At 38.8% G+C, this 15,601-nt stretch overlaps 2 protein-coding genes across 2 annotated transcripts in view; one reads left to right on the top strand and one right to left on the bottom strand.

Annotated features, from left to right (window-relative positions):
• Nucleotides 1-6,156, bottom strand: part of nfatc3a (nuclear factor of activated T cells 3a) — a 60,404-nt gene extending 54,248 nt beyond the window's left edge. Inside the window, exon 1 of the mRNA XM_085367512.1 lies at nucleotides 5,619-6,156. Within this exon, the coding sequence (XP_085223638.1) occupies nucleotides 5,619-5,709 (91 nt within the window). The 5' untranslated portion in view covers nucleotides 5,710-6,156. The remainder of the gene's footprint in view (nucleotides 1-5,618) is intronic.
• A 7,026-nt stretch (nucleotides 6,157-13,182) lies between these two features.
• On the top strand, nucleotides 13,183-14,985 carry ddx28 (DEAD (Asp-Glu-Ala-Asp) box polypeptide 28). The gene has a single exon (XM_085353146.1). The coding sequence runs from the start codon at nucleotides 13,300-13,302 to the stop codon at nucleotides 14,983-14,985; it is 1,686 nt and encodes a 561-aa protein (XP_085209272.1). The 5' UTR covers nucleotides 13,183-13,299.
• The last annotated feature ends 616 nt before the right edge of the window (nucleotides 14,986-15,601 follow it).

Raw genomic sequence — 15,601 nt, 5'->3', positions numbered from 1 at the left:
ATTTCACAATGGCATTTAGTTTTAGGATACAAAGGAAAAAGTTCTATAACTGACAGGCTGAAAAAATGTCATCTTATTTACCAAGAGACTTATGTCAATCAAATGTGGAGCAATTCTGATACATCTGAGCATTTCTATTACTGCCAAAAAACAGATGGCTGTTAAAATTTTGCCAAAGATTTATACTAAATCACACTGGGCACTGTGTGATTTTCTTTTTGTGTTAGGCACTTTTCTGGTAGCTAACTTGACAGTTAAGTAAACAAGAGAAAAACAATCTTTCTACTACATTCATCTTCTTTTAAAGGCTCAAGACTCACTTAAAGCAGAAGAAATTGAGACGTGGTTAAAAATCCTCAGTACAAATTATATTTGAGCCATTTGTGACCAACAAATGCTTTTATCAAAGAGTGAAAATCCATCTATCTATACATCAGTTTCCTTCTGCTAATCAAGAGGCACAGTACACCCTGGACAGCACACCAATCTGTCGCATAGCACAGTGAGAAACAATGTTGGTATTGACTTAGAAGCTTGAGAAACACGTTGGTTAGTTAATTAGTTAATTTTCTTAACTATGGCGATTTAATTAAAGTCTTGACAATCAAAAGACGTGAGATAATAATTGTGTGATGTACTCATTTTCAAGGGCAGCTGAAGGCTCCATAAAAGGATCTTACAAACCAGTAGTTGACGTCTTGATGGTTACATCCATCTTTGAACTACAGTTGTGGGCAGGAGTTTGCATACAATTATCATGAGGTTAACGCCATGATAGTTTAACCGAATCATTGTACAGCAATGATTCTGAGTTCAAAAAACAAGATACACAAGTTTGCACATGGTGCACAAAGTTTGAATCTATTTTGGACTTTCTCTAACCCACTCAAGCTTAAATATAGATATACAATTATAAAATCACTTAAATGTTTTCTTAAGTGGTGCCAAAGGTTCTGTGATGTCTTTTAAGTTATTTTAGTGATCATGATCGAGTAGTTTCAACTGATATATATATATATATATATATATATATATATATATATATATATATATATATATATATATATATATATATATATATATATATATATATATATATATATATATTTTTTTTTTTTTTTTTTTTTTTTTTTTTTTTTTTTGCCAGCATAAAAAGGATTTGTTTAAAAACACTCACTCGGTTAACAGGTACGAAGAACAGAGTATAAGAACTAAGGAGACTGGTAGATTTACACAAGATGAGAAGTTCTCTTGGAGGCATTTCCAAGCAACTGCAGATTCCAAGATCAGTTCAAACAACTGTACGCAAGTTCAAGTTATTCGGATGTGTCACTCACCACTTTGGCAAGGTTTGGAAGAAGACCCAAACTGTCACCCTCGAGCCTGTCATGAGCTGGAAACTGCAGGAACAGCAGCAGTCCCCATGGATTCAGAGGGTACCAAACAAGAAAAAAAAGTCCCTACTCCAAAATTGATGCCCTCAAGGTCAACTGAAATTTGCTGCCCATAAGCAACATGCTTTCTGGAGAAAGATTTATGGTCAGCTGAGACAAAGTTTGATGTATTTGGCCACAATGCCAAGACATATGTTTGGTGGAGTAAATGAGAAACCTCTCTCTCTCTGTCTCTCATATATATACCCACATACACAAGATCTTATATCTTATACATATAAGATAAAATGATTGCCTAATTTTAAAATAATATAATATCATTTTAAAATATAAATATTTTTGCATTACTAAATTATTGCATTACCATTTTATTATTTGTTATTAATTAACACTTTTAACTAATTTTTTAGCAAATATTTAAGCACTGATATTTAGCCCGTATGAACCATTTTATTAATTCTGCAAAATTAAATGAATAGTTTATTAGTTAAATACCAAACCAAAGAAATTGTTTTAAAATAGTTTTGTAGTTTATTGTCTTTATTGTAAAGCACAGTGAAGATAGGAAATCGAGAGGAAGCGAGAAGTAAATATCCAGCCCTCCAACATCAAACTGATGACTCAGCAGCTAAAGGCATTTTTTGCCCATGTGCACCCAACCCTTGCCATACGTTTGTCCCCAGACAATGCCTTTCATAATCTTTTTTTTTAATGAAAGCATTTGTGTATTTGTTTTCTTCACAAATAAAATACTTGTTTAGCCTCTATTACAAAGCAAGACTCTCAATCTCTAGTTAAGCTGCTTCACGAAGGGAATTGTTCTTTTCGTTAGCCGCATGTAATCGGGGAAAACCCTTACAGTAAGTGTGCCCAATGCCTTTGAATAGAACAGTGGAATATTTCACCTCAAAGAAATGACAGTTTCCTGAGCAACAAGAAAACAGAGAGAGCAGGAGACTGACACTTAAACAAGCAGACAAAAAGGAGCAGAACAATAAAAAAGATAGATGGAGAGGTGTGGTAAACATTACCACACGATTACATCGAATTTTAATCATATTCACATACATACAAGCAAGCAAACAAGTTAGGCTGAAAGTTACGTACACATTTGCAGGTCAGCTTCATGTATGAATAAGATAAAAATTGCGATGCTCAGATTTGTCAGAAACCTGAACATCTTTGGTTCACAGCCTATTATGCAGCTGCTAAAACATATATAGAAAATATGATGCTATTGCTTTATTTTTATTATGGAAACCTTTACCACTCCTATTTAAAACGCTTAGATAAAAGATTTGAAGAATTAACTGTAGAATCACAAGTGACGAGTAACAATATAATATTTGCACCAATGGTTCCTTGAGTTTTTATAAAAACAAGCCCCAACTTGAGCTTTGGCTTGCAAGTGTGCAACTCCCTGTTACTGTGGCAGAGTGATACAGTTATACACTCGAGTTATTAATTTGGACAAGCACCCCTCCTTACACCCTCCCCCCCCCCTCCCAACCCCATTTTTGGCCAAATCATACAGTCCAGACCAGATTAAAACCACTTGCACAGTGGTGCTTTTATTCCTACGCTTATTCCAAATGCAGTTTTTCCCCTCACACCATCTCCAAATCGAACTCCCCCCATTTTTCCCCCCAAATCAAAGGAAAAATGTATTTAAGACTGCACGAGCCAAACCCTCATGGACTCACTACTTTGCCCAAGTTTCAGGCTGAACTCAAATGTGCAAGCACAACAGAAAAACCTGAAAAAACATAAATTAGCAGATTTATAGCCATCTCATAACCTTATTACATCACTTGCTCTACCTTTAAACCTCCATTTTATATGTAAATGTCCTTTTATTAACCATATAAGTAATCCATACTCAAAACTACATCAGCATGTGTCACTACACAAGTGCCAAAGCACTTTTTAGCAATATCAGATAACTGCAAATGCCACATTTGTTGGTATGTGTTTTGCTTTTTAGTTTATTTGATATTTTATTCTTCTCAAGCTATTGTAATTATTTAAAAATCCACAAATCGGGAGTTCTTTCTGTTCAGCATTGGTAAAAACATTATTCTCTCTTGGCTAGTGGTGTGACACCCTCTTGCCATTTTCCCGCTGCCAGCGGATCCTTGAAATCTTTTCTGGTACTTTGCTGCCTCAACCAAAAACAACCAAATATACAAATGGAAAAATCTGCTCTTCTGAATTCCATTAGATTACAGAAAACAACTACAGAGGGGCACAAAATGAAAACATGCAATAATCAGGCAATTTATTGTCTCAGTACATTTAGTATATTCCCATTTTACTTGTGACCTGTATATCTTAATATTTAGCAAATTTTGCAAGATAGTTATCAACTACTATGCACTACTTCAAAGCAAAAAAATTCTCTGCTGATAGAAATCAAAGGTAGCTTGTCAGGTTTATTTCCTCTTTTTTAAGGCAATAATAATACAATAATACAAGTTGTACTACTAGATAATAAGCTTTTCAGTTGACCCATGAGTAATATATACCTAAAAGTTTAAATTAATCAAAAATGTCTGTCCCACCAGAAACAAATTCATTCCATGTACAATTATTTTCATTATTTTCTACTGCTAATCAATACAATTATGATCATATGTAATTTATTACTAATGAACAAGGCCACTGCATGAGCTATTTAGTTCACCGCTTCTCTATGGGATATTTATGTCCAAGAAAGTTGGATGAAAGGAAGAAAAAAAAAAGGTGTCCTCCAAGATTTGTGCTTTTTGTTAGGCATTACCTTTGCAAGCAGCAGTAAGAGAAAGAGAGTGAGGTTTTTGTTTATATTCAAATCCAAAGAATGCACTGGACACACCTGAGATCACAAGACTATTGTTTTTAACTTTCTTTTTTACCTTGCCCTGGATGTAAAAAAAAAAAACACATGAGGAAAAAGAGGATTTTAAGAAAATGTCCTTAAATACTATCACCATGAAGCATCAATTTTAAAAAAAAAAAAGATCCAACATTTGTGACAACAACAACAGCTGTGATGTATGACCACAAACAGCAAACTAATTGATACACCATGAGTGTGAAAATTTCCCCGAAGCTTCGTCTTGCAACCTGTTAAACATGTGACTTTCACATATTTAAATTTGCATGTATTAGCTAGGGGCTTGTTTCAAAATATTTTTACTCCCAGAGACCCAGTATGGAATCACGTTTGTACCAAACAGGAAAACATAAGTAGTCTCCATGCCATGAGGTGATAAACGGTCCAAACAAAGTTCTTCCTGGAATTTGTCAAGTTACAAAGCTGAGGGCCACCTCATCTCTGTGTATGCCCTGTCTGCAAAAATTTATCTGCAAAGGTAGTGTTTGTATTGACTAAAGTTTGTCCCAAACTGAAACTGAAAATAAATTTTAAAATATTAAAGAAATTATTTTCACAATTTCTTCATAATTTATTTGTAAATTACAAATCTGTATAAGTTTCAAATAATTACTTTAGGTCTTTGAACCACACTAAGTGGACAACATAACGTCTTTGCACTTTGTATTTGAAATTTTTAATTACTGATAATGCATGTGACTAAATAACAATAATAACAACAATAATAATAAAAAGTATTTCATAATAATTGTTTGCATCAAAGCAAGATGCAGTCAGTTATTTTTCTGGATAAGCTTGCACTTCCTTCTCATTTTATCTGTAAACAATGAGTTAATAAAAGTTTTGACAACATTACCATGTGCTACTTTTGTGGATATGTACCTAGTGACATTCAAGGTGTATGACTCTCTCAGTTATACTTCACTTAAAACATAGGAACTAAGCCATAAGGCTCCCCCAGCCACCCCAGATTTCAGAGGCGGTTAACAGTTCACAGACTGTCTGTTGCAAAAAGAAAATGTAGGAGACATTTGCAAGTTCAAACTTTCGCTGTTAAATCAACCAAGGGCAATAAGAGCACTCCTGCTAACCTGCTATGTTAGCATGACAAGCTAATGACAGCTGGTGGTGTGTGTACGAGCTTGGTATAGAAAAGGCATGTAATATTTGAAAAGCTCCATTTGAGAGAGAAAAAACATTACAGATTGTATGGTATGAGGCTGCAGCTGAAAGACGGCGGGGTAACTGAAAGTAGCAGTAGATACTGACTAACTTATGTTACACGACAAGTGCCTTAAGTTTACTACTAGTATAAAACATACCACTGGGAACAGTGGAAACCCACTGACCTGCAGGGCCTAACGGTTGTTGCTGCCCTTCCTCTCCGAATATCAGTCTGAAGTCCAGCTCCTCATTCCCGGGGCAGTTTGCAGTAGTCATCGGGTTTGACAGCTCGGGTTTTACCCCGCCACTCGACCGTCGACCGCTGGAGCAATTTACGCTATATCCTAAAGTGTCACAACATTTACCGACTGCCACGGCGGACGCCAAACTTCAACTTTTTGTTCATTGAATTCGCGAGCTTTCTTCCCCCCCACCCCCTCCTTCGTCTGACAAATCCAAAAAAAAAAATGCAGGTCGCTGGTCTCCTCTTCCTCCCCGGCAGTTAACGAGTGCAATTCTGGCTTCAACTTCAGAGAAAGTCGGCTGCCCCCCTCCGTCTCTACTCGTCTCACTACTTCTCTCTGTCTCCCGACCTTTCGTCAGCGGCAAAGAAGCGCTTCCCCGCGGTTAATGTTCGGTGTGGAACCGATGAACTGTCACAATAAAGTCGCCGTTCATCTACCGTTCTCTCTGTTTCCCTCTCTCTCCTCCTATCTGTTCTTGTATCTCTCCACGGAGGTCCTATCCCAACTTTTACTAACCCCGCGTGACAAGGCAGTTCCAGCGGTGACGTCAGCAGACACAACACAACACAGGGCACGCGCACGCAAGCACACACATACACACATCTCCTTGGCTGCTATAAGCCCATAGCAGCCCAATAAATAGTTATGAAATTACTAACCTGTTTGAAATACCGAAAATATATTGCCATTTTTAATTTATTTTTCTATTTTGTTTACACGTTTATTCATAATTTAACAGTTCTCTTTGCTCTTTGTTTTTGGTGAGATCTACTTATACATGTGCTGCCTTTTAAAAGGTGCTATGTAAAAAAAAATGGGTAGTTGGAGTAAATTAAAGCTCCAGCCCACTCGTTTTATGATCTGTAATGCGTGTGCTTAATTGTTGTTAATTGTTGTCAACATTCATTTTCATGGGAGTCGTTCATCATTATTTTCTTTGCCTTCTAAAACCAAATATACAAGCTGATGCTTGATGATATGCACATAACAGTGGAGAGATTTATCTAAAATTCAAAAATATTTACATTTTCGAACATGCACAAATTTGAAGCGGAATGTACTGTCCCTACTGACCTTGTAACAACTGGGTCTTGCAGCCACTTTGCTCTTTTTAATTGGTCCTTCAGTCTCTTCCAACCGCTACCCATTACATTACATCAATTGCACCTGCCCCCAGCCCTCCCTCTTTGTGTGGTTCTAATCCAAGCCAGGATGGGTAAGTAAGTATAATGACATCCTGCACTTTTTACCTTTAGATCCCTCGAGCCTGTCAGTACTGAAGCCCATTAATTTCTAATCAGCCAATTTAGGCTTGTGAATGGGCTATACAAAGAGGCAGACAACTTGATCGCTGCTTGTGCTGTGATTTTGCCTGTAGATGGTGCTGACTGAATAGCAACTCTAACACAGATTTTTTGTTTGTTTGTTTGTTTGTTTCCGGAAGCTGTTTTATTCTATCCCCTTATCTACAGAGCCAAGAGAAGTGTTTCTCACTGGTATTTCCCAGCCTTTTCGATGGCTCTAACTGTTCATTTGGACACTGCTTTGCTCTTGGTGGGACTTGGTGGATTTTCATACTGTAGCACTGTAATAAGAATGCATCAAAAGAAAAGTGGTTGAAAAGGCAAGCATGGCCACTCAAACAGAAATTATTTAGATAGGTGTTTTGTTAATGTGCATCCAAATGAATGGTTTTGCTTAATTACTTAATGTCTCATTTAGTATTTAAATCACAATGTAATTCTGACTCTTTCTCACTAAAGACGAGGTAAGAGTAGATCTGCGGCTAGAATAAAGCAATAGTAAATCCATCTTTATATGGGCTGCTCCATTACCTTTAACCCTTGTGCTCTAACCCATCAGTCTTTTCAGGATAATCTTTATTGGGTAAGTCACACAGAGGTTGGCATACTCTAAAACCTTAACGGGCTGCTGCTTTGATGATATTTCTGGTATTTATATTAGCATTTAGGTATTTCCTGCTTTCACCCTTCTAGAAATATTTGTGCAAACCAGTTATACACAAATCTTTTTCATCTCTTGATAAAATAGGCAACAGTGGGGCATATTCGCATCTGCATTGTCACCCCTCCTACACACACACACACACACACACACACACACACACACACACACACACACACACACATCTGCAGCTGATCAAGAAATTACTGCAAGTTTTTAATGTTTCACCAAAGGTTTTTGCAACACTGATAAGCATAGATATAAAGCACTTTTTTATTGCATGCATTACTGTTAGGGCACTTTTTATGATCAAGTTGCACTAAAGAGTAAATAAGACAATACATTATTGTTTGTGAGAGAAAAAAATCAAGATGGACATTCCTGAAATCTAAGCAGTTGCAAGGGCAAAAAAGAGTCTTTATATTTAAAAAAAAAAACTGCTTCAGCAGCAGAACTTTTTGCTATAATTCGCCCCATCCTTCTGCATATGCAGCAGTCAACACCGTCTTATTTTTCTGACACAGACACACATATACCTATGCAAGAAGCATGTGGGCGTTCAGACAAGCACTCAGTTCTCAAATGCATCTGAAAACATCAATATCACATTTCCTGTGGTCTTTATTTCCAAGCAAAAGCACAAAATTCAACCCTTTTCTTATTATTTGACATTTTATGAAGCGTTGTCTGTAGGCAGGTGTTCTACTTAGTTTTCTACATCTGGAGGATTACAGAGTCCTCCAGAGTTCCAAATATACATTTTAAAATGTTTTTCTAAATCTTTTCACCTATTAATGTCATGCCACTTTTGCAAAGTACTTGTTAAATTATACAAATGCACAGAAAGAGAACAAATACCTGTCTCTCATAGATGCATATTGACTTAAATAAAATTACCGTAAAACTATGCCACATTCTTGTAAGTAAATTGCATTATAGATTACATTATGCATAGAAGTCACCATATGAATCTTAAGGCTTTTTCAAACTTTATCTTATCGCCTTACCACTGAAAAGAGGAACCAAGCATATTTAAAACAAACACCACATATCGTTGTTGCAGCAGTTTGTTTAGAATGATTTTTAGTAGCAGGGTTAAGAAAACAACCTGCCTTAAAAATGTAAATTAAAATTATAGTTGTATCTGACTCAATTACAAATACAACTAGGGCACTGGCTATAAAACAGAATGAGGAAGGAATGAAAAAAAGGCTTTGGCTGAAATTGATCCACGTGTATATTAGTATAATAATATTGTAGTTAGAAATTATAGAATTATTATATTATCATGTTGCAATTATATAACTTGAATGAACTTTCTCCTGTGCAGAAGTCATGTCTCCAGACCCACCCGTCTCTAATTCAGGTTACCTGCATCTCTTATCGTCGCAGATGACCTTTGAAGGGAGAAGATAAAGAAAACAAATTGTGTAGGAGGCTGTAGATGTGGTTTGTGATATTATGTTCTTGTAAAGAAAGTTATGAAGGAAAAAAAAGCAGCATCTGCCCCCACACTGGTCCTGTTTCAGAGGTGTCATTCTTTCAAGGATTGGAGTTTGCACACACTGCAGAAATGCAATGCAGCACCATGGCAGCATGTGCAATGTTCACAAAATGTCAGTGAATATCAAACTGTGTGCAACTCCGTATCTGCATGTCAGCTGATAAGATTTTAAAAGCTCATGATAATGAAAGTAGTAAAAGAGAAATAAGAAACTATCTATGCTGTCAAATGTCTGAATGCAGTTAATTCTGTGTGCAAATTATACCTTTATTTTTTGTGGGGTAGATTTACAGACTAGCAGCAATATTTACCATGCAGAAAAGGTGTCTGTGTGATGCATATAGTTTACAAAACGAACAGTAATGCAGACACATTATGCTTTTGTTTGTATATGTCTATGTGAAAGAAATGGACAGACTTGAAAAACAGTGCAAGCCTTTACTGACATTTCTCCGATTAGGATTTTGGTTGGTGTGAAATCTACCTTGAAGTTGTATACTGCCCTCTTTTGGTCAATCTCTGGAACTGAATGTTGATGTCTAATACTTGAATAATTCAACAAACACGGATTGGTCATAAAGCCTTGTATGAATAGGGGACTCACACTATTTAAAATTTGCCCTGCAGTGTTATGCTTAATTAAATAAATTCACATGAAGTAGTACATAGACTAATACATCGTCAACTCAGCTCTTTCCTACTTTGGGTACAGCACACAGGGATTCCTACTGCCAGAGCATTTGTTTGGCCAATATGTGACAGAGTCTCTAATACTGAAAGAGTGTGTGATGTTCTGAACTACACTAAATCAATGAATGAGCTGATTCGTTCAGCACATGCTGAGGGTAGCTGATACACAATCAATGCTAGATCTGACAGCAGCACTGATGCAGACAGCTGATTTTTTTTCACCCCTGATGTATAAATACCTTTGTCCTTTGCATAAAATAATATGCTGTGTGGGAAGATACAAAGTCCCTTATCAAAACACAGTCATAAGAGTATTTCCATTAAACAACTGAAGAGAGGCAGAGTAAAATGGCAGTAAAGCTGCTTGTTCCCCCTGTTTGGACCCTCTCTAGATGCATGCCTATGGAGATTAGTCTCCTTTTTTATAAGCTTGCACACCAGTGTTGAAGCAACAATGAATTATCCCCCTCAAGGAACTGGGCACCAGCAGGATCTACAACAGTCATACCTCTTGTGATGATATTGACAATTAAAATGTTGGAGCAAAAGCCCAACAAGAACACATCTCAGCCACGTTTTAGGTAAAAGGTTAGGCTCTAATGATTTCATTAAATTTGTGTTTAAAATCTTAAAGGAATCAGTAAATTACAACATAATCTTGGCCTCTTTTGGGTTCAGTAACGCAAACCAAAGGTGTTATTAGGTGTGTCTGTTCAACTGTCAACATGGTAGTTGATGACAGATGTTCTGGTCTGAGTACTTCAGAAAAATGCTGATTTACTGTGATTTTTCCCCACACAGCTATCTCTGAAGTTTACAGAGAATGGTGGAAAAAAGAGAAAATATCCAGTGAGTGTCAGTGAAAATGCCTTGTTGATGCCAGAGGAAAATTGCCAGACTGCTTTGAGGTAGGCAATAGTAACCTCCAATAATCAGCTGTTACAATGCAGATATGAAGAAGAACATCTCTGAGCACACAACAGTCTTGTCAAATCCTGATGTAGATGGCCTTCAGCAGCAGAAGACCATACCAAATGCCACACACAGGGAAAACTGGACCATAGAAAATTGGATTTATTGGTTTGATGATGTTGCTAACCATGTCCACTCTTTTATGATCACAGTGTGCCCATCTAGCAGGATAGGGTTTCTATGTCCCACAGGTCAGATCCTCTCAAACTGGTTGCTTGAACATGACAGTGAGTTCACTGTACTCAGATCTCAGTCCAGTAGAGGACCACTGTGATTTGGTGGAACAGGAGATTCCCATCATGGATATGCAAATGACACTGCAGCAGCTGCATAGAGCTATCATGTCAATAAGAACCAACAGGCCAAAAGTTTCAACCACCTTGTTTAAGCTGTGCCATAAAATTAATTAAAGCCATTCTGAAGGCAAAAGCAGGCCCCACCCAGTGGTATCTTATGCATGTGTCATTGTACTGTTCTTTCTGTATGTTCTTGTTCAGCATGTAATTTTTTGTGTTGCATAATTGTAGGATTTTGTTTCTTACCGTGCCTAAGGTTATAAATGGTTTGATGCATGACATCAGTCTTGCTACATACTTGTCCTTCCACAAATAACCCATACCTTTTCTTGTCTTTTTCTTATAATGTAATGGTGGAAAAGTCAGGGGCGATCGTGGCTCAAGAGTTGGGTGTTCATCTTGTAATCGGAAGGTTGCCGGTTCGAGCCCCGGCTCGGACAGTCTCGGTCGTTGTGTCCTTGGGCAAGACACTTCACCTACTGCCTACTGGTGTTGGCCAGAGGGGCCGATGGTGCAATATGGCAGCCTCGCCTCTGTCAGTCTGCCCCAGGGCAGCTGTGGCTACAACTGTAGCTTGCCTTCACCAGTGTATGAATGTGAGAGTGAATGAATAGTGGAATTGTAAAGCGCTTTGAGGGCCCTGAAAAGCGCTATGTAAATGCAATCCATTATTATTATTGGATGTTGTCCAAAATAAAGACAATGTTGGATAACACCTCCCACCCACTCCATGACATGCTGGTCAGTCACAGGAGTACGTTCAGTGAGAGACTGAGATTACCGAAAAGCACCACTGAACGACACAGGAAATCTTTCCTGCCTGTGGCCATCTCCCTGTACAACACATCCACATAACACACTGTTTACTGCTACAACTACACATGTTTCTTTTTCAGCTATTTATTAATAAGTGACTTTATATATTCTTAGTTAGCGTATTGTCTGTCTTGTTAATGTTTGTTTATAATGGAGCACTGTAACAAAAAAATAATTTCCCCCAGGGATCAATAAAGTATTCTGATTCTGATTATTATAATTAATGTAGTGCTAAGGCTACAACTTCTACAAATGGTATTTGTTGTTTGGTGAAGGGGATTGAGGAGAACTCAAAGTCAAAGTCATGTGGACTGTTATTGACAGTCACTGCTGAGTCAATGACAGTGTGCTTTCTCACCCTAGAGTAATCTATTACAGTTTCTTACATTACCATATACAGCAGGCTGTGCTGAATGCCCAAGCCAGGCAACAGATGAATGAGTTACCATTGTAACAGCCCTATGATGAATACAACTTCAAAGTGGATGCACTAATCAGGTAGAATTCTTTTCTTGGGACCCTCGATTGACTTTGTTTAATAAATGTATTCTTTTATAATGCCAGTGTGTATCTTTAAATATAATCATACCTTTAAAAATTCATTATGTTTTCTTTCCGCTCTTGCCAATTATCTCACCCTTCCTTTTTCTTCTGCATAACCAGTTCTTGGTGATTAAAGGCCAGAGCCTATTCTAGGAAGGATACACGCTAGACAGGCTGTCTGTCACAGGGCTAACACGGAGAAAGAGACAAGCTTATGGCTATCCTGAATTACAAGTTAACCTAACTCACGTGTGTCTTTGAAAGGCTGGATTACCCTGATAGAAGGCGAACGATCATAGGGGGAAACTGCAGACTCCAGACAGAGAGGCCCAGCCATTGTTTTTAAACCCAGCACCTTTTTCCTCTGAGACAACAGTGCAAACCACCACCCCACCGACTGCAAACGTTCACATTACACAAGTAGATATGATAAATATAAAATGTTAAAAAAAAAAAAATAGTGATGGCATGTTAATATAGGACGTGTAATATTATAATAAATAGTAATAACTCTCTCGTAAGCTACATTTCTGTCTTTTTGGTTAAAATTTAGCTCAAACAATCAAACAACAAAACACACGAGTTGAATCGGGATTCGGCTTTTCTGTACACCTCGTCACGCCACGCCCACTGACATCATCAGCACTCGCCGGGAAAGCATGGCGACATGACTGTCTAGTATATAAATTTCTGCGCCTTTTGGACCTTTATATTGTCTTTTGTGGAATTACAGTGAATTTAATGGGCTTTATTTCCAATTTTTTTATGGTTCAGTTTTGTTGCTTTTTCTCGTCAGCCGACCGTTGGACACTTGCGAGCCGGTTAAGTATTTAAAATGCAGGCTGTGAAGGTCGCCCATCTGGCTTTGGTAGCGTCCAGAGCTCTCGGATCAAGAAGATTGTGTTGCTGTGAGCTTTTTAAAGCGTCGGCTTGGCTTCGATCTCTCGGTCAGAGTCGCTTCTGTCAGACTGGAGCAGAGACCGCGGTCATTCGTGTTCCCCGGTACCTGCAGAGACGCATTGAAAACGTGAAGGAAATTCGAAGCAAAAGCAAGATCAACACCATCAAAGCTGGAAAGCTCCTCATCCAGAGCAAGAACCCAGCTCTGAACCAGTCTGCCGGATACATCCTGGGCAAATTCGAGCAGCCTTCTCTTTGCTCTAAAGGATGGAAACATAACAAATCATTCGGTGACTATTTCAGCATCAACAACGTCAGGGCTGTTGCACCTTACGTTGCTGAAAACGGGAATGAGGACGCTGAACAGAAACCGCTAGCCACTTTTAATAATCTCCACATCTGCAAGGAGCTGGTGGAGACTTTAGAGACTCTCAGTATTAAACATCCCACCACTGTGCAGCTGCAGACCATCCCCAAAGTCATGAGAGGTCACAATGTACTCTGTGCTGCTGAGACTGGCAGTGGGAAGACGCTGAGTTATCTCCTACCTGTTATTCACAGACTGCAGGCTGATAGGGAGTCTGAAAGTTACTCTGAGAGTGCACACAAGATATGCACTGTGGTTCTTGTGCCTTCAAGAGAGCTGGCAGAGCAAGTGGCAGCTGTGTCCAGGACTCTGTGTGCGCCATTTGGTTTCGTTACAAGGACCATTGGAGGAGGACAAGGTGTGGGACACATCAAGACAGTCTTCAGGAGGGATCATCCGGATATTTTAGTGGCTACGCCAGGTGCTCTGGTCAAGGCCCTGCGGAGGCGTTGTCTGGATTTGAGTGAGCTGGGGTTCTTTGTGGTTGATGAGGCTGACACAATGTTCGACCCCAGCTTTTCTGACATGCTGGAGAACATCCTGCTCCACGTCAACGTTGCTAGTGATCCCAAGGAAACACGTGGCCTGGGTCACAAAGCACAGCTCCTCGTGGTTGGGGCAACCTTCCCAGGCGGTGTGGGCGACGTGCTCAGCAAGGTGACAGATCTTGGAAAAATAGTTATTATTAGGAGCAAGATGCTGCACTTTCTTATGCCCCATGTTAAACAGACATTCCTGAAGGTAAAAGGTGCCGACAAGATCCTAGAGCTCCACCAAGCTCTGAAGCTGCTGCAGCAAGACAGAGGTGGAGGCGCAGTTCTGGTGTTCTGCAACAAGTCTTCCACCGTCAACTGGGTTGGATACTCGCTTGAAGAGATGGGGGTAAAGCATGCACGTCTCCAAGGGGAGATGCCTGCTGCTGTGCGTGCAGGAATCTTCCATTCCTTCCAGAAGGGCAACGTAGACGTGCTGATATGCACGGACATTGCCTCACGTGGCCTGGACACATCCAGAGTGCGCTTGGTGGTCAACTACGACTTCCCAGAATCCCACACGGACTATATCCACCGAGCAGGCAGAGTAGGGAGAGCAGGTGGTGTAGAGGATGGGGAGGTGCTCAGCTTTGTCACCCATCCCTGGGATGTGGAGCTGGTGCAGAAGATTGAGACAGCTGCACGCAGGAGATTGAGCTTGCCAGGCATGGAGTCCGACATACATGAACCAAAGCCCATAATGTTAAATGAAATGGAGTAGATGGTTTTTGTGTGTTTGTGATTTAAATGCAAAACATGGAACAGAATAGATTTTAAGGAATGGTTATTTGAAACTAAACTGCAGTCAGAACCTATAAAGCTCACGTTTAAGAATGATTTGTGTGTGCTTCACATCTAAATGTATTTTTCTGCCATGTACAAAATCTTGTCAACACCTTTATCTTTTGATTAAAGATGTTCTGCTTGTACAGATACAACATTTGTTGGGTATATTTCTGTTAACTGATGCAGTTTGTTTTTTTTCCAAAATGATTTCACCTCAAAGTAAAACCTAATAGCATATTCCTCCTGTGCAGTTGCATTTACTAACATGAAGAAGCATAAAAGATTATTGGCTGTCCAAGTCTGGATTGGAAAGCGTCTAATTTTTGAATCTATGTTCAATCTTTCTTTAGGAGCAGCAACAGTTTTGATAGGTTTGTCACGAATCTTATGTTGCAGACTTAAACCTCCTCAAAACATCTAAAAAACCAAAACTTTTAGTTATTACCTCATAAAAAGTTTTAAAATCTGTAAGAGCATTAAATTGCAGTTAGTGTTGCCCTCGTTTATGTATTGCATGTATTCTGCCACAAGGTGGCGGCATTTGGCTGATA

This window comes from Diplotaxodon limnothrissa, linkage group LG1, assembly GCF_057381915.1.
Source record: "Diplotaxodon limnothrissa isolate DT_005_m linkage group LG1, D_limnothrissa_male_GT1.1, whole genome shotgun sequence".
NCBI classification, from domain to species: domain Eukaryota; kingdom Metazoa; phylum Chordata; class Actinopteri; order Cichliformes; family Cichlidae; genus Diplotaxodon; species Diplotaxodon limnothrissa.
Note: the sequence above shows the minus strand (reverse complement) of the source record. Positions and strands in the feature narration are given on the sequence as shown.

Coding starts and splice junctions, on each gene's coding strand:
- ddx28 (XM_085353146.1), top strand. CDS start 13,300: ATGCAGGCTGTGAAGGTCGCCCATCTGGCTTTGGTAGCGTCCAGAGCT.